Genomic DNA, 18,037 nt, shown 5'->3' with positions numbered 1-18,037 from the left:
GGTAGCACTTACACCAAGCAATGATGCATACTGCCTGGAAGAACTACACAGTACACATGGCCCACCCAAAAAATAGTTCCTCCACTGCTAGCTCCAGCTGGAATGCAGCCCAGCTATTGTGAAAGCCACCCAGGCCTTTCTTCTACTGCGGCCGATTCTAGAGTGTGGTGCAGACCCAATCCGTTTTCATTGTCCCAAAAAGGAACAAACATCAGAACTGATTCTAGGAGATTGTCATGGGCTGGATGAAAAAATGGCTAGGCTCCAACACCTCCTGGTACTCAGGACGCACCAAAAAGACACCCTCCAACCTCACGCAGGTCCTTGTGTATGCCTTCTGGGCCAGGTCGTCAACATGAAGTGAAGTGACATGTGGCCAAGTATGGTGACCCAAACTCGGAATTAGTGCTCTGCAGTGAACACACACACACTGTGAACACACACCGGGCAGCCATTTATGCTGCGCTGCCCGGGGAGCTCCATGTACCTCTTGGCCATATGTGCAATCATCCTCCTGTGCTTCTCGATGTGGAGATCACACATTGTGATCACTCGGCTGACAGGATATTTCTGTGGCGACACCTCATGACAATGTGGAGTTACCATGTACAGTTGCTAGAAATTCAAGTGGCATCTTCCTTCACGCACAGCCTGCCTAAGCATTAAATCAACATCTATGGGCAGATTGAGTGTGGACAACATCAACCGGTCCGGCGCAAAAGATTTCAAAATAAAATCCACCAGTATCCAAAGGTATTTTTTTCGTGATTTTGTCCTCTATATATTTTTGTTGTTAAAAAACCCCCAAAAAAACAACAACCTTGAAAGCCCTTTAACATCATTCAGCAGCACCAATGTTCTGCACGTAATTCAATATAATGAAATATTAAAGTATATGAATAAATTAAATGAACTTTACTTTTCCAGTAAAGTGTGTTGGAGCTAAAATCTGCAGGACAGTGGCCCTTCCCAGGGCAGGATTGGACACCCCTGTTTTAGAGGTGCTCTGAGCAAGGATTAAAACTGCAGGAGCTGGCGCTCTCCCTGACAGTGGCAACCTCTCCTGTCAAAAAACCTGATGCATGTATAAATAACCCAGATCTCCTTCACGTGTCAAACTGATTTTAAATTTATATTTCATCTTTGCAGTTTAAATAAAAACATAAATCAAGAATTTCCCAATATACAAACAAGTTACCCTTCAAATCCTCCATCCTCATTTTCTTTCTTTGCATCCTCAGGGGTGGCGCTAAGACATGAGGAAAGGAAACACCCAGAGAAAGCTGATGATCAGGTGTATGGTACCAACAAAGCCTGATTACATTGGTTTGGTTTTGTCAGAGTGAAACCAATTCTGTAACCCAGTTTGTTTGGCTAGCTTCATGGTACAGGAATTAAAGTTGGAGTTGTGAATAGCTTAGGGTTTTATCCTAAATACAAAACCGACCTTCAAAACGGACATTTTAATTAATTTGATGATAGAATGTCAAGCTAATGTAACACGTCAAATGTGCAACTAATGTAGGATCAAATCTGAAATCTAAACCCTTTTATAACACATTTTAGCATAAAGTAAACAAGATGACTAATGTTAAGATTTATATTTAATTTATTAAATTTTTACAGACATGCCAAGATAGCAACAAGATTGGATAGGGTGAAGTGTCTCCATTTGCAAAATGGAAAAGTTCAAAATGTCATTCAGAATCCTCCAGCATTCAGTGCACAATGAGGAAATGCATTCATTCCTCCTGCCATGGTTTGGGCTGCACCTTGCCTATAGGTGACAGGTTCCACACAATGCCTGTTGATGTGGCCACCTGCAAAGACAGTGGACAAAAACACATACAACACATTGAAATGAGATGAATAATTACTAGAAGGTTTGTGTTTGCAGTCACTTACATATGCCCAAACAGCTGTGCAAAATGTGACCCCAGAAATCAGCAGAGGAAGTCCATACTTTGCATGAAATTCACGGGACAGATCGGACCTCTGTCGCACAGCCACCTGACGGGCACTCTGACCTATTGTAAAGAAAAAAAGAAAAAATGTATTCAAGTTTATATATGCTTCAAGACATTATTCATTGCCTCAACTAAGAATTGTCAAGAACCTGGACTCACTGAATTTATGAAAGACATTCCTAATGTAAACCATTGACGCTTTTTTAGTCATAATACATGACATATTTATGGCACATACATTTATAGATATATTAGAAACATTTTAGAACATAAGAAATTCTTGCACTCGGCGGGAGTAATATTTACATTTTAAGATAATTTATATGAGCTATATGTGATGACAGACAGGATATGGAAAATAAAATAAAAATGTCTTTATAGAGAAAGGTGACAACATATTAAATAATTTGCCAAAATGTGCACATCAGCAAACTACAGAGGTATTAAATTAAACTAGCTTTAGCATAAGTTACAGGAAAATAACAGACAGATTATTGGCCAGCATTGTAACAGATACAGTTCACTGAAATGTTAAATAAAATGGTCAGTCCTTGAATAAGATATTTAACTTACCACTGAGGTTCAGGGCAGCCTTGGCGAAACGATACATGGTTTTGTCTCTGTACAGCCGATAGCTCCTGCTAATACCCTTGAACTGAATGGCAGAAACAAAATGGCAGAGCGGAAATAAGTGAAGGAGGCGTGCGCGCGTGCACGCGAGGGGAGCGTAAAGACTATCAACGGTAGATTCAACATAACGCAAAATTAAAATGTTACACTAAAACAAACTCCGATAGTTTAAGGTTATGTGGTCTATGGTTAACCTATACAGGAGTAACGTATACTAATAAGTGTAAATGCGTTAAAATATTTTTCAAAAATTCTGTTTATATTAAGGAACCATTAATGCTGTTTTGTGTGTTAACAAGTTAGTTCAACACTCCGCCGCTTGTTCGGTATTAACTTTGCACTATGCTTACACAATATATATATTATGTTTATAGATGAGATGGCGTAAATGAACAGTGTATCGTAAAGTGGAGTTTTTCGCTATGTGTTCTCAGACGTGTCAGGATGGCCGAGTGGTCTAAGGCGCCAGACTCAAGGGCTGTTCCCTTCCGAAGAATCGGGTATTCTGGTCTCCGAATGGAGGCGTGGGTTCGAATCCCACTTCTGACACATACCTTTTTCTTCAACTAGAAATAAAACTAATGTTATCAGATCACTTAAATGCAAGAAATAAAATTATCCTTTTGGGCCAACTTTACATATTCCCAGAATAAGAGGGATATGTTTCCCCTTTTAAAGTGACTTTATAGTTAACATTGTAAAGCGTCACACATGAAAACAATAGTCAGAAAACAGTGAATCAACTGTTTGATCCGAAAAACAAACATTCAAAATTTATTTTTTATCTTTTTTTTTTTGTTTTTTGACGTGGAACAGTATTAGCACTTTGTACAAAATATAAAATAAAATTTTTTAAAAAGTTTGCATGTGTGTTTAATGTGTTGCATCATATTTGCTACATTAGGCTTTTGTGTAATGCGCTACAGTGAGAATATGGAGCTCACCCTCAAGTAGAAATAAACTTTGTTCAGAAAATTTTAGTCAGACACTTAAACTGAGAAAATTTTTAAATTTGGTATTGGGTCATTCTACAGAAACGTCCACTTTTGGTATGGCAAGATGTCTTAAAATGTACTTCTTTTTCTAACATTTAAACTTAGACCACATGATTAGATTACCTTTTGACTATATGAATACACATAAATGACAGCTTAATTTTTTTTTTTTTTTTAGCTTTTTTGTGCAATTATTTCAAGACCACATGTACTATTTTTTTGTCACTGGTGTTACCTTCTTTAGCAATATTAAAAGGTTTTTTTTCAGCACATGTAGTCAGAAAAATACAGAAAAATTATGAAAATGCACAAAATAAGGAGATTATGTTTTATTTATTTAATGTGACAGAAAAAAACAGTACAGTAACACAGTAACACAGCACAGTAACACCAGTGACATACATTAGACCTGATATACTGATCGTCACTGGCGTTATCCATAAGGAAGGTAACACCAGTGACAATAACACCAGTGACAATTTTCATGAAAAATGCATTTTACAAAATGTCTGTTGCAAGATATCAAACCACATGTTGTCAATCATGGTATACTCACTAAATTAAGAAGTTTAATCCTTTTGTATTATAGTTTTTTTAACATTTCCCTAACAATAAATAGGTCATACCAGTGACGTCAACTAAAAGCTTCATATGAAATCATGAGATAAATGAGAAAATTTCTCATAACTGAAAAGAAACTTCTGTTTTCATAGATGTTTAGAAAATAGGAAAGAGGAAGTCTTTTTATTTCAAAATAACAGATTTTTGTTAAGCGGTAACACCAGTGACACAACTCCAGAGGACCACTGTTTTCATTATATATTTTATAATATTTATTCAGCATTTTGTTTTATTATGCCATTTATATCATATATTTGATAGTTATGAATACATTATTGTATTTTAAATGGTTAAAAAAACTGTTTTTGACCTCAAAATAAAGCACTTTCCCTCTGTACATGGCTGTGGGGACGAGCAGTTTTGTGGTGCTTGGAATTCTTTATAATTAATTAAAAAACAAATATTGCCACATTGTAATTGTTCAAATAGCATATTGTTTCATTTTAAAATATAAAGAAATTGTAACCCTAAAGTGTTTTTCAAGTGTAATATTTCTGTAAAGGCTAGGGACAGAAAAATTGACATTTCCATAGAATGACCCTATTAGTGTGGCCAAAAAGTAAAATTAAAATTGAAAATGTATGAATATGAAAATGTTTCCACTATTACCTTCCGGAATAGTTTGCCCAAAAATGAACATTTACTCACACTAAAGATGTTCCAAACCTGTACGAGTATTTATCTTCTGCTGAACACAAAGGAAATGTTGGTAACCATTGACTTCCATAATATAAAAGAAACTCAAGCAGGTTAATGATGACAGAATTTTCAATTTCGGGTGAACTATCTCTTCAATTAAATAGTCAAAGCTTTGCTAATTTTATTTAGCAAAATGTAGCATAATGCAGTGCAATGATGACTGATAGATGCACACAAACATTTCTCAGTAGCCTGTTGCATAATATTTGATACATTTTAACATGGACAATCAAGTGCCTTCTGTCCAGTTAATGTTCATCTTGAAATAATAATAATAATATAGAAGTTATTCTTACATTTACATTATAAAAATCAAAAACACACATGTATCACGAACTGAGGGTGGACATTTCTAGATTTATACAAGCAGGCCTTTCACTTGCTAAAAAAAACAAAAAAAACAAGTCTCAATCAGATGACAGAAGGCTTGTCGTAGGTTATGTAAAACATGTTTTTCAGCAAAGTTTTGATCATGGTGATAATCTAGAGGCCTTTTGAAATTCACGTACCAAATATCATACAGTAGGCTTTATAGAGTTAACTTGCTACAGGAACAGTTCAGCTGCAGCAAATGCTATGTTAAATGGATTCATGGATACACCACCAGTAATCAACAACGCATGCTATGAGTTTTAAAACAAAATCAGTAATGCACAATGGTAATAAATCATATTCTTTAATAATGAACATTATGAACAGAAAAGGTGTTTTGCAAATACTTTACTCGGTAACAAAAGTTGAAAATATAATCTCAACATAATGGAATGGAATGTGTATCTAATCTACAAATTTCCTGAGCAGATGTTAAGACTAGTGTGTGATAAGTTTGCTCGAAACCTTCTTTAGTATGTCTTAATCTGTATCGGAAAACCGGACCAACAAGCACCCCTGGATGAGATCTCCACTCCAACTTTTACTACGATGCTCATTTAAAAGCATTCTAGTGCATTTTGATGTTTATATATGTATTTGGTTTAAATGTTCTCTGGCTAGATCAAAATCTGGAGTCAGCAATCAAAATAAAAAGAGTGAGAATTGTGACCCATATTTATAGCAAGCTATATATTCCTGAAGAATATTTTTACCCAAGAATTCTTCAATTGACACTATTATGAGTCACAGTTGCTGTAGATATATCATATACTACATTAGGTCTACGAATACAGTGATATGAAATTCTGTTTCTGAACACATGACGCGCTAATTAAGGTCACAGTGACGTATACGAAATGATGTGGAGGTTCAGACAAAACAGTCAAAATGAGCTATCGGCGAATGTGACTGCAACAAAACTAACATGAATGGAAGAGCTAGGTTTGTTGTGATCTCCATGTCCTAATCTTTCTTTTTGTCCTTGACTTCCTCATCATCTGTGTACTCAGTTGGTTCATCTCCAGGTTTAAGAAGCTTCCCAACATAATCATATTTCTCTGTGGAGGCAAATATAATCCATTACTCAACATTTAGCAATGCAACCCTGCTGCAACATTCCTGAAGAGTGCAACTGTACAATCAGAGGCTGGAACAAAAGGGGTCCTTCAACTCACGTGTGAACTGGGTCTCCCACTCGTTCAGGCTCTCTTGCTGCATAGCATTGAGATCAGAAAGATCATCATGAGTGTCTTTCAAGGCTTCCTTCTCCAAACAGAACGTGGCCAGTCCTCTGGATGCATCTCTGCCTGCAAAGACCCCATAAGGGCCCTCTAAAAGTGAACAAAGTGGGTGTTAGCTCTTTAAAAAGATATAATCTCAACAGCAAATAGTGTCCATTTTCTTGAATGAAGCACCATTCTGTGCTCAGTGGACATCTTCATTATCTAGTCAACCTTTATCCGAGTTTAGTTAATCATTCACTGATGACCAGCAGTTTTGGCATTGCAAAAGTGTGCACAAAAGTTACAAAAACGCACAAAATACTGCGATGATGTCTCGGTATCAGACGAAAAATAATGTAAATATAGATGCACTTTAACAGGGTTCCGTGACATCTCCATTATCCTGAATTTTCAGTAGGTTAGGGGTTTTGACTTGGCATTTGCACGTTGTTTAAAAGGTGCGACATAAAGGGGCGTGTCTGAGATTAAATTAATGCATTTTCATAGAATATTTTAAAATGAATAACTCGCATATGTGCCAACGTAATTCAAGAAATCACGTAACGTTAATCCTTTGAAAAAATAAATAAATGCATTAAAAAAAAATCACCTGAGATAAGTTTGAAATAAGACCCCTACTGAATCGGAGATATTCGCATGTTACCTGGTCCGTAGAACTTCTTTCCTCTTGTAACATCAAACACTTTCCCCTTGACAGCCATCAGGATTCTTGGGTTTTTCAGTCCATCGTACTCTTGCAGTTCTGCTAAAGTGAAATCTCTTTTCTTTAGTTTAGGCAGCGGCTCTTCAACCGGGCCAAAGTCTGCAGGCTTGTCTCCGCGGACGATTTTGTACAACAGGAATAAACAGAGACATAGCAAGCTAATGTTCAGAGGCGAAGTGAAAATTTCCTGAAGAATTCCAGAAGTTTGCTCGACCTCCTCTTCAGCCATTTCGCTTCTGATGTTGTGCGTGAGAAGAACATCGAGACTCAACGACGACCACAGCAGTGAACCAATCACAGAAGCCAAAAACATACAATAGTGCGACGCCAGCCAATCAGATTCGAGGTGGATTCCTGGGGCGTGTAGTTTTTGTGATGGTTTTGGAGCTGTAATCTGGAAGCTTTGCGTGACTTTTTTTTTAATGTTTTGTAATATTGAGAAAATATTTCTTTAACTGTGTTATAATAAAAACAACATCTAAACTATATTTATAAGCATAACTAATGTCCTGTGCCAATGATGGAATTACATCTCATGTAGCTACTTCATTCAATAAAAATATAAATTACTGAATACCTGGAAAGTGTTAACGTACATATGAATGGACTTCAGTTTATAAAATGTTTTAAAGTCATTTAGGAATGTAACTGCCATGAGAAATATTAATGTAAAATGTGAAAGAGAAAAAAACACTTTGATTTTGATACACTTTAATTGGTAACTTAAAAAAAAATCTTACCATATACAGCGGAAAACATATTAAGTCGATTTTGATTAACTGTGGCTATTATATTATATATAACATTATTATTAATGTGACAAATATAGTTAGAACTGTAAAATGTAGTCAGCATTTTTGTAACATCGTCGTTTTTTTTTTTTTTACAGTTCTGGCTACCACAGCTTAAAGTTTATTACAGTAAATTTAACAAATTTAATTTGTTCGCCTTTACATGTATGACAGTGCATGTGCTGTTGGTCTTAAAGTACTTCCTCCAAAACAGCAGGTGGCGGAACAACAATGTCGAATCTATGTTTCATCCTCAATGGAAGCGCGAGAGTAACGGGAAAAACAAAACACAGCAGGGTTAAGTCCAGTGACGTGGCCGCGCGATAGAGACGAGAAACAGGAGGCAATAGGTTGGATATGTTATTATGTTTATCCCTTATTTATTTTAATATTAACATCTTCCTTATAATTACATTTATAGCGTTCAGCTCACTGGATACTGACTAACTCTTGCTGATGAAACTTAGCTTAGCTTTAAATACAGTACAGTACAGTATGCCAGACAAATGTAATGTGACTTATTTACTAAGTATGTACTACAGCATCTGTTATAACGGCTTTTCATGATCGACTCATGTCTGTTCACTAATGTCTATTGTATGAATCATATTTTTTGTTTGAGTAATATGAATCTTTGGCCTCAGCAATTTGGGATACGTGAAGGATGTTAACTTTGCATCCAGGGACGTAACAATTTTCACTAACGTTGTAATAAAGACATTTTAAAATATATTGGTTTTCAGTTTTATAAACTACACTGTCATGTACACAACTAATATATCATATAGCTGTCCTTTAAGTAATTACATATTTATATGTCCATTTCAGGAGACTGGTATGTGCTAAGATGTCTGACAACGAAAGCTCCACAAGTGACCAAACCGAGAAATCAATGGACCAAGAGCCCAAAGAGCCTTCATCACCCGCCCGAGATGAGCCCTCCGCTGAAACTCAGAATGACAGCTCTACCGATGTAGCACCAACCCGAAAGACCAGGAAAAGACCAGAACATAAACCTCCACCAGTAGAAGAGAAGAGCCCAGAGACACAAAAACCAGCAGAAAGAGCTTCAGACGTAAGCTTTTATCACACTTCTACTGATATACAGTATATGCTGTGTATATATATATACAGTGAGGAAAATAAGTATTTGAACACCCTGCTATTTTGCAAGTTCTCCCACTTAGAAATCATGGAGGGGTCTGAAATTGTCATCGTAGGTGCATGTCCACCGTGAGAGACATAATCTAAAAAAAAAAATCCAGAAATCACAATGTATGATTTTTTAACTATTTATTTGTATGATACAGCTGCAAATAAGTATTTGAACACCTGTCTATCAGCTAGAATTCTGACCCTCAAAGACCTGTTAGTCTGCCTTTAAAATGTCCACCTCCACTCCATTTATTATCCTAAATTAGATGCACCTGTTTGAGGTCGTTAGCTGCATAAAGACACCTGTCCACCCCATACAATCAGTAAGAATCCAACTACTAACATGACCAAGACCAAAGAGCTGTCCAAAGACACTAGAGACAAAATTGTACACCTCCACAAGGCTGGAAAGGGCTACGGGAAATTGCCAAGCAGCTTGGTGAAAAAAGGTCCACTGTTGGAGCAATCATTAGAAAATGGAAGAAGCTAAACATGACTGTCAATCTCCCTCGGACTGGGGCTCCATGCAAGATCTCACCTCGTGGGGTCTCAATGATCCTAAGAAAGGTGAGAAATCAGCCCAGAACTACACGGAGGAGCTGGTCAATGACCTGAAAAGAGCTGGGACCACCGCTTCCAAGGTTACTGTTGGTAATACACTAAGACGTCATGGTTTGAAATCATGCATGGCACGGAAGGTTCCCCTGCTTAAACCAGCACATGTCCAGGCCCGACTTAAGTTTGCCAATGACCATTTGGATGATCCAGAGGAGTCATGGGAGAAAGTCATGTGGTCAGATGAGACCAAAATAGAACTTTTTGGTCATAATTCCACTAAACGTGTTTGGAGGAAGAAGAATGATGAGTACCATCCCAAGAACACCATCCCTACTGTGAAGCATGGGGGTGGTAGCATCATGCTTTGGGGGTGTTTTTCTGCACATGGGACAGGGCGACTGCAGGAGAGGAGAGGATGACCGGGGCCATGTATTGCGAGATTTTGGGGAACAACCTCCTTCCCTCAGTTAGAGCATTGAAGATGGGTCGAGGCTGGGTCTTCCAACATGACAATGACCCGAAGCACACAGCCAGGATAACCAAGGAGTGGCTCTGTAAGAAGCATATCAAGGTTCTGGCGTGGCCTAGCCAGTCTCCAGACCTAAACCCAATAGAGAATCTTTGGAGGGAGCTCAAAGCCAGAAACCTGACTGATCTAGAGAAGATCTGTGTGGAGGAGTGGGCCAAAATCCCTCCTGCAGTGTGTGCAAACCTGGTGAAAAACTACAGGAAACGTTTGACCTCTGTAATTGCAAACAAAGGCTACTGTACCAAATATTAACATTGATTTTCTCAGGTGTTCAAATACTTATTTGCAGCTGTATCATACAAATAAATAGTTAAAAAATCATACATTGTGATTTCTGGATTTTTTTTGGATTATGTCTCTCACAGTGGACATGCACCTCGATGACAATTTCAAACCCTCCATGATTTCTAAGTGGGAGAACTTGCAAAATAGCAGGGTGTTCAAATACTTATTTTCCTCACTGTATATATATATATATATATATATATACAGGTGCTGGTCATATAATTAGAATATCATCAAAAGTTGATTTATTTCACTAATTCCATTCAAAAGTGAAACTTGTATATTATATTCATTCATTACACACAGACTGATATATTTCAAATGTTTATTTCTTTTAATTTTGATGATTAGAGCTTACAGCTCATTAAAGTCAAAAATCAGTATCTCAAAATATTAGAATATTACTTAAGACCAATACAAAGAAAGGATTTTTAGAAATCTTGTCCAACTGAAAAGTATGAAAATGAAAAGTATGAGCATGTACAGCACTCAATATTTAGTTGGGGCTCCTTTTGCCTGAATTACTGCAGCAATGCGGCGTGGCATGGAGTCGATCAGTCTGTGGCACTGCTCAGGTGTTATGAGAGCCCAGGTTGCTCTGATAGTGGCCTTCAGCTCTTCTGCATTGTTGGGTCTGGTGTCTCTCATCTTCCTCTTCCTCTTGGTTAAGGTCAGGCGAGTTTGCTGGCCAATCAAGCACAGTAACACTATGGTCATTGAACCAGCTTTTGGTACCTTTGGCAGTGTGGGCAGGTGCCAAGTCCTGCTGTAAAATGAAATCAGCATCTCCATAAAGCTTGTCAACAGAAGGAAGCATGAAGTGCTCTAAAATTTCCTGGTAGATGGCTGCGTTGACTGTAGACTTCAGAAGACACAGTGGACCAACACCAGCAGATGAAATGGAAGCCCAAATCATCACAGACTGTGGAAACTTCACACTGGACTTCAAGCAACATGGATTCTGTGCCTCTCCACTCTTCCGTCAGACTCTGGGACCTTGATTTCCAAATGAAATGTAAAATTTACTTTCATCTGAAAAGAGGACTTTGGACCACTGAGCAACAGTCCAGTTCTTTTTCTCCACAGCCCAGTTAAGATGCTTCTGACGTTGTCTCTGGTTCAGAAGTGGCTTGGTAGCCCTTTTCCTGAAGACGTCTGAGCGTGGTGACTCTAGATGCACTGACTCCAGCTTCAGTTCTCTCCTTGTGAAGCTCTCCCAAGTGTTTGAATCGGCTTTGCTTGACTGTATTCTCAAGCTTGCGGTCATCCCTGTTGCTTGTGCACCTTTTCCTACCCAAATTCTTCCTTCCAGTCAACTTTGCATTTAATATGCTTTGATACAGCACTCTGTGAACAGCCACCACTTTCAGTAATGACCTTCTGTGACTTACCCTCTTTGTGGAGGGCGTCAATGTTCGTCTTCTGGATCATTGCCAAGTCAGCAGTCTTCCCCATTATTGTGGTTTCAAAGAACAAGAGATACCCAGAATTTATACTGTAGGGATGGTCATTTATTCAAACTCAAATGTAAATATTCTAATATTTTGAGATACTGATTTTTGACTTTCATGAGCTGTAAGCTCTAATCATCAAAATTAAGAGAAATAAACATTTGAAATATATCAGTCTGTGTGTAATGAATGAATATAATATACAAGTTTCACTTTTGAATGGAATTAGTGAAATAAATCAACTTTTTGATGATATTCTAATTATATGACCAGCACCTGTATGTATATATATATATATATATATATATATATACATGCATACATATACAGTGGGGCAAAAAAGTATTTAGTCAGCCAATTGTGCAAGTTCTCCCACTTAAAAAGATGAGAGAGGCCTGTAATTTTCATCATAGGTATACCTCAACTATGAGAGACAAAATGAGAAAAAAAAAAGGATTTTTAAAGAATTAATTGGTAAATTCCTCGGTAAAATAAGTATTTGGTCACCTACAAACAAGCAAGATTTCTGGCTCTCACAGACCTGTAACTTCTTCTTTAAGAGGCTCCTCTGTCCTCCACTCGTTACCTGTATTAATGGCATCTGTTTGAACTCGTTATCAGTATAAAAGACACCTGTCCACAACCTCAAACAGTCCAACTCCAAACTCCACCATGGCCAAGACCAAGAGCTGTCAAAGGACACCAGAAACAAAATTGTAGACCTGCACCAGGCTGGGAAGACTGAATCTGCAATAGGTAAGCAGCTTGGTGTGAAGAAATCAACTGTGGGAGCAATTATTAGAAAATGGAAGACATACAAGACCACTGATAATCTCCCTCGATCTGGGGCTCCACGAAGATCTCACCCGTGGGGTCAAAATGATCACAAGAATTGTGAGCAAAAATCCCAGAACCACACGGGGACCTAGTGAATGACCTGCAGAGAGCTGGGACCAAAGTAACAAAGGCCTCAAATCCTGCAGTGCCAGGCGTGTCCCCTGCTTAAGCCAGTACATGTCCGGCCCGTCTGAAGTTTGCTAGAGAGCATTTGGATGATCCAGAAGAGGATTGGGAGAATGTCATATGGTCAGATGAAACCAAAATAGAAGTTTTGGTAAAACTCAACTTGCCGTGTTTGGAGGAGAAAGAATGCTGAGTTGCATCCAAAGAACACCATACCTACTGTGAAGCATGGGGTGGAAACATCATGCTTTGGGGCTGTTTTTCTACAAAGGGACCAGGACGACTGATCCGTGTAAACGAAAGAATGAATGGGGCCATGTATCGTGAGATTTTGGTGAAAACCTCCTTCCATCAGCAAGGGCATTGAAGATGAAAGCGTGGCTGGGTCTTTCAGCATGACAATGATCCCAAACACACCGCCCGAACGAAGGAGTGGCTTTGTAAGAAGCATTTCAAGGTCCTGGGTGGCCTAGCCAGTCTCCAGATCTCAACCCCATCGAAAATCTTTAGAGGGAGTTGAAAGTCCGTGTTGCCCAGCGACAGCCCCACAACATTACTGCTCTAGAGGAGATCTGCATGGAGGAATGGGCCAAAATACCAGCAACAGTGTGTGAAGACTTACAGAAAAGCGTTTGACCTCTGTCATTGCCAACAAAGGGTATATAACAAAGTATTGAGATGAAATTTGTTATTGACCAAATACTTATTTTCCACCATAATTTGCAAATAAATTCTTTAAAAATCCTACAATGTGATTTTCTGGATTTTTTCTCATCTTGTCTCTCATAGTTGAGGTATACCTATGATGAAAATTACAGGCCTCTCATCTTTTTAACTGGGAGAACTTGCACAATTGGTGGCTGACTAAATACTTTTTGCCCCACTGTATGTGTATATATATATATATATATATATATATATATATATATATATATATATATATATATTAGTAGGTTTTGCACTTAAATATATATTTCAAATAATATATTTAAATCAACGACTACTTCAGTGTGGCTAATTTGTAGATTGTACCCCAGAAAATTGCTCTGTATTTTCATATTTCCCCATTCATCGTGGTAATTTTTGACAGCGAAGATCATGTGTGCAACTTTTTTTTTTAAGTGCCCATATTATCATCATTTTCTAATTTTATTTTTGGGGTCTGTTAGAATACATTTGCACGATTTAAGGTTTTAAAAAACATTATTTTCCTCACGTTGCACATTGTTGCATCACCTCTTTTCATCATAAATGGTCTGTTTTAGTTCCTGTCTCTTTAAAGCCCACCTTTCTGCTCTGTTTTCTCTGATTGGTCAGCTGGCCCAGTCTGACGTGATTGGTCAGCTGCTTAGCCTTTTCTAATCATGTCCAAAAAAAAAAAAAAAGTAAAAATTCAGAACATGAAAATGTTTCAGTCTAAAAATACCATCATGGAGTTAATAATTATATAACTGTCACTTTTTTTTTTTATCAGCCCTCTCCAGAGACGACTGTTTCCCAGGGAGGTTGGGGTTACTGGGGTAGCTGGGGTAAATCTATCCTCTCCACTGCTACTGCCACTGTAGCTACTGTGGGTAAGAGGCTCAAGGTTTTCACTTTTTTGTTGAACAGCTCAGTTCTTATATCATCAAGACTCATACTGTTCGTTCACTGTCTAAGGCCAAGGGTTGACACAGGTCATTGAGAAAGCTGAGACGTCTCTAGGAATCCCAAGTCCAGAGGAGCTTTCAGCTGAAGCGGAAAAAGAAAAAACTGATGGTAATAATGTGCTCTTTGATTGACATGGGATACATAAGTCCAAGCACATGAGTTCACACGTATTGATGATCTTTCTGTTTTTTGCTCTGCAGATTCAGCCAGTAGTAAGGAAAATAAAGATGAAGAGGAGAAGACGTATGGAATGGGTGGTGCTATGGGAATGATCTCCTCCAGTAGTATGGGAATGCTGTCATCTTTAACCACTGTAGTTCAGAGTACGGTAAGGGCAAACTAAATGTATGCTGGATGGCAATAAAGCGATTTAATTTTAATTTAAAATAGGACAAAACAAGATTTAAAATAATAGCTATAGCTCAAAATCAGGATATTTATTTTTTATTTTTTTCAATTGATCTCCTCAACAACTGTTTTGTTTGTTGATGGATTGATTGATTGATTGACTGATTGATTGAAGAACCGGGGTTCCCATGATCTTGGAAAACCAGAGGAGGCCTAATTTTAAAAGTGTGAATTCTAAACCAGAAATTTAGTTAAATTGATTAGAAAAATTCTTATTCTTAATCGTTAGCCAGTAAATCAAGGAAGACTGGACAAGTCATGAATGTTCCCTGAAGAACATACAGCTCCTAAAACGTCTGGAATCTTGAAATATAATTAATACAATTCAAATTATTAATAATAATAGCAATACATTATCATATTTAGATCAGTCATCTTTTTTGGATTGTGCTTAATTGCAAATAAAAATGTATTCAAACTGCTTATTTATAAAATTTCACAAAAAAAATAACAACCAAATAAAAAAACAGAGATTAAAAATGGACTGGAAAGTCAAATAAAAGCAGCATCCAGCATGTATTATTTTAATTAATTACAAATTTTTATATTAATAAATATTAATTAACAATTATTATTTTAAACATTCATTGTTTTAATGAGTTATTTTATATTATTATATTTTTATATTATTTTATTTGATTGTAAATTTATTTATTCTGTTTTCCTATGTTTGTTGGGCTAGGGTAAAACAGTAATAAGTGGTGGTCTGGATGCATTGGAGTTTATTGGGAAGAAGACCATGGATGTGATAGCAGAGGGAGACCCTGGCTTTAAGAAAACAAAGGGACTGATGAACAGAAACTCCACACTGTCACAGGTGCAGAAGCTTTGAGGACTTATCTCAATGAGATGGAATCTATTAATAGCCACTTCAGACACTCATAAAGAAATATATGACCTTGAACACATCCTGACCGATTCATAGTTTGATTCTGCTTATGAATTAAACTCACCTGATTCTGTTTTTCATCTCTCAAAGGTCTTGAGGGAAGCAAAAGAACGTGAGGAGCAGCAGAAAGCTGAAAACTTCACTTCAGAAACAGACAAGAAGGCTCATTATGGGATGTTGTTTGATGAATTTCAAGGCCTGTCCCATCTGGAGGCTTTGGAGATCCTCTCTAGAGAGAGTGAAGCCAAGGTCAGTAGAATTTTTTACAATTTGAAAACAACGCTAGAATTTAAAACAGTGAAGGATTTGAATTCTGGTGTTGTGTTTGTGTGCAGGTGAAATCTGTGCTGACCACTCTGTCCGGTGAGGAGTTAGCTAAACTAAAACAAGAACTACAGGACATTAAAGAGCCTTTTTCACTTATGGAGTTTGACGACGAGATGGATGATGATGCAAAGGGTAAAAGCTTACAATGAACGCAAAGCTAAAGTCAAACAAATATAGTGATGTTAACATTTTTGAAATCTGGGACTTAGTAAATGAACAATAAATTATTAAGAACATAAAAAAATCTGAATTTTTATTCTCAGGCGATGATGGCGAGGATTTTGTGAAGGAACTGACGGATGTCCTTGAAAGACTACAGATATCCACATCAGCAGACAAACTTGGCAAGGTAACTTGCCGACACTTGAACATCTCTTCATAATTGTAATTTCTGTGTCAGATTATTTATGCTTACTCGTATCCACTCAGGCAAGAAAAAATGCATTCAACCATATCACAAACATGAAGCAACAAAGTGAAAACCCACAGCAAGAAGAAGAAGAAGAGGAGAAAGAACAGAAAACGGCAGTGTCAAAATGCAGTGTTGAGGTCTGCAACTCTTGCTGTTTAGCCTGAAATGTACTAAATGACTTTTGAGATATGCATACATGTATCTTAGAATAATGTATATTTGTGTTTGTTCTGACAATTGAGTTTTACTTTTTCATAGGAGGCCCATTTGTCTGCCATTACAAGCCTGGCCGAGTTCACAGCCAGATCCATAGAGCAGTTCCACAAAACAGCTGAAATGCTGCTCCACTGTAACCCTGAGGGGGTGACGTCCACAGAACAAGCCAAAGTCCTATCACAGTGAGTTATTTTTTGCATACAAAAAGTGTGCAAAATTTGGAGTTGGAGAAATTAAAACCATAATCCGTTTCACTTTCAGAGTTACTATTGTAATTTGCAAGGAGGTATCACTACTATCCAAAATGTTCACGTCGTGTTTGACTACCATTGGGGTAAGACGCTTCACTTCTTATAGTAGAGTTTAGAGATCTATAATAGGTTTATAATCATTATAAAATGCGACTTTTCTATGCCATCAAGTCAAAATATTTGTTATTTCAGGCAAATGAAAAGGGAGAAGTTCTCAATCCACTTATTACCAGCATTTTTCTGGAGGTTTGTCTCTTCTTTTTTTTTTTTTTTGTCTTTTCTTATTTTTAAATAAATGTAAATAAAAAAGACATTTACAGATTTAAGACTACTGTGTTGATGTCTGCACTGGAGTATTTACATCTTTTTCACTCTATTTTCATTTTAAGGCATCAAACAGTGCATCATATATCCAGGATGCGTTTCAGCTCCTCATGCCAGTGCTGGAAGTGTCTCATATTCAGAGGACGGTGGAGTCGGCTCAGTGATAACCACTCAGAAACACTATACTATGCCAACTCAGATTTTAATAACAAAAAAAAAAAACAGTAATGTGCAACATCGTATGATGGAAGTAAAATAATGTGTGATTTACATTCAAGTAGATACGGGAAGCACATGACATGCTGTATGGCTTTTGCACATCCATTGATTGTTGGCTTTTTTCCTATCTTAGTATATTTTTGAACAGACTCAGTGTCAGAACTCTTCCTATAACTGACAGTGTCTGATTGAATACAGTAATTTAAATAAATATATTTTATGTCTAAATGTATAATGAAATGAATAGAAATGATCTTTTTAATATCTTTAAGACTTACATTGTTTTCAAATAATTATGCAAGTCATATCAGTATTAATGTTCAATTATCTTTTAAATAAACAATTGTTAAGTCTTCGGGATTATAGAACTTTAACTTT

At 37.1% G+C, this 18,037-nt stretch overlaps 3 protein-coding genes and 1 non-coding gene across 4 annotated transcripts; 2 read left to right on the top strand and 2 right to left on the bottom strand.

Moving 5' to 3' along the window:
• Positions 1-1,591: 1,591 nt before the first annotated feature.
• On the bottom strand, positions 1,592-2,697 carry LOC131529040 (cytochrome c oxidase subunit 7B, mitochondrial). Its single transcript, XM_058758545.1, has 3 exons — positions 2,541-2,697; positions 1,906-2,027; positions 1,592-1,820 (listed from the first exon to the last, which is right to left on the bottom strand). The coding sequence occupies exons 1-3, from the start codon at positions 2,575-2,577 to the stop codon at positions 1,743-1,745; spliced, it is 237 nt and encodes a 78-aa protein (XP_058614528.1). The 5' UTR covers positions 2,578-2,697; the 3' UTR covers positions 1,592-1,742.
• Positions 2,698-3,035: 338 nt separating this feature from the next.
• Positions 3,036-3,146, top strand: trnal-caa (transfer RNA leucine (anticodon CAA)). The gene is made up of 2 exons: positions 3,036-3,073; positions 3,101-3,146. It is a non-coding gene; the product is annotated as a tRNA-Leu (tRNA).
• Positions 3,147-5,572: 2,426 nt separating this feature from the next.
• On the bottom strand, positions 5,573-7,512 carry pgrmc1 (progesterone receptor membrane component 1). Its single transcript, XM_058757139.1, has 3 exons — positions 7,172-7,512; positions 6,460-6,615; positions 5,573-6,342 (listed from the first exon to the last, which is right to left on the bottom strand). Exons 1-3 carry the CDS (start codon positions 7,458-7,460, stop codon positions 6,248-6,250), a joined length of 540 nt encoding a protein of 179 aa, XP_058613122.1. The 5' UTR covers positions 7,461-7,512; the 3' UTR covers positions 5,573-6,247.
• Positions 7,513-8,243: 731 nt separating this feature from the next.
• fam114a2 (family with sequence similarity 114 member A2) lies at positions 8,244-17,887 on the top strand. The gene is made up of 14 exons (XM_058759289.1): positions 8,244-8,372; positions 8,851-9,097; positions 14,438-14,537; positions 14,623-14,721; positions 14,814-14,941; positions 15,704-15,838; positions 16,001-16,159; positions 16,246-16,369; positions 16,501-16,586; positions 16,667-16,786; positions 16,908-17,047; positions 17,127-17,199; positions 17,309-17,362; positions 17,506-17,887. Exons 2-14 carry the CDS (start codon positions 8,870-8,872, stop codon positions 17,602-17,604), a joined length of 1,545 nt encoding a protein of 514 aa, XP_058615272.1. The 5' UTR covers positions 8,244-8,372; positions 8,851-8,869; the 3' UTR covers positions 17,605-17,887.
• Positions 17,888-18,037: the final 150 nt, after the last annotated feature.

This window comes from Onychostoma macrolepis, chromosome 21 (assembly GCF_012432095.1).
Source record: "Onychostoma macrolepis isolate SWU-2019 chromosome 21, ASM1243209v1, whole genome shotgun sequence".
Lineage (NCBI taxonomy): Eukaryota > Metazoa > Chordata > Actinopteri > Cypriniformes > Cyprinidae > Onychostoma > Onychostoma macrolepis.
Note: the sequence above shows the minus strand (reverse complement) of the source record. Positions and strands in the feature narration are given on the sequence as shown.

Excerpts from the sequence above, each read along its gene's own strand:
- LOC131529040 (XM_058758545.1), bottom strand. The coding sequence starts at position 2,577 with ATGTATCGTTTCGCCAAGGCTGCCCTGAACCTCAGTG. Across the intron at positions 2,028-2,540 it reads GGCTGCCCTGAACCTCAGTG|GTCAGAGTGCCCGTCAGGTG; the intron begins GTAAGTTAAATA and ends TCTTTACAATAG. Across the intron at positions 1,821-1,905 it reads GCACAGCTGTTTGGGCATAT|GTGGCCACATCAACAGGCAT; the intron begins GTAAGTGACTGC and ends CTGTCTTTGCAG.
- pgrmc1 (XM_058757139.1), bottom strand. The coding sequence starts at position 7,460 with ATGGCTGAAGAGGAGGTCGAGCAAACTTCTGGAATTCTTCAGGAAATT. Across the intron at positions 6,616-7,171 it reads AAAGAAGTTCTACGGACCAG|AGGGCCCTTATGGGGTCTTT; the intron begins GTAACATGCGAA and ends GTTCACTTTTAG. Across the intron at positions 6,343-6,459 it reads GTGGGAGACCCAGTTCACAC|AGAAATATGATTATGTTGGG; the intron begins GTGAGTTGAAGG and ends TTGCCTCCACAG.
- fam114a2 (XM_058759289.1), top strand. The coding sequence starts at position 8,870 with ATGTCTGACAACGAAAGCTCCACAAGTGACCAAACCGAGAAATCAATG. Across the intron at positions 14,538-14,622 it reads TGCCACTGTAGCTACTGTGG|GCCAAGGGTTGACACAGGTC; the intron begins GTAAGAGGCTCA and ends TCACTGTCTAAG. Across the intron at positions 16,370-16,500 it reads GATGGATGATGATGCAAAGG|GCGATGATGGCGAGGATTTT; the intron begins GTAAAAGCTTAC and ends TTTTATTCTCAG.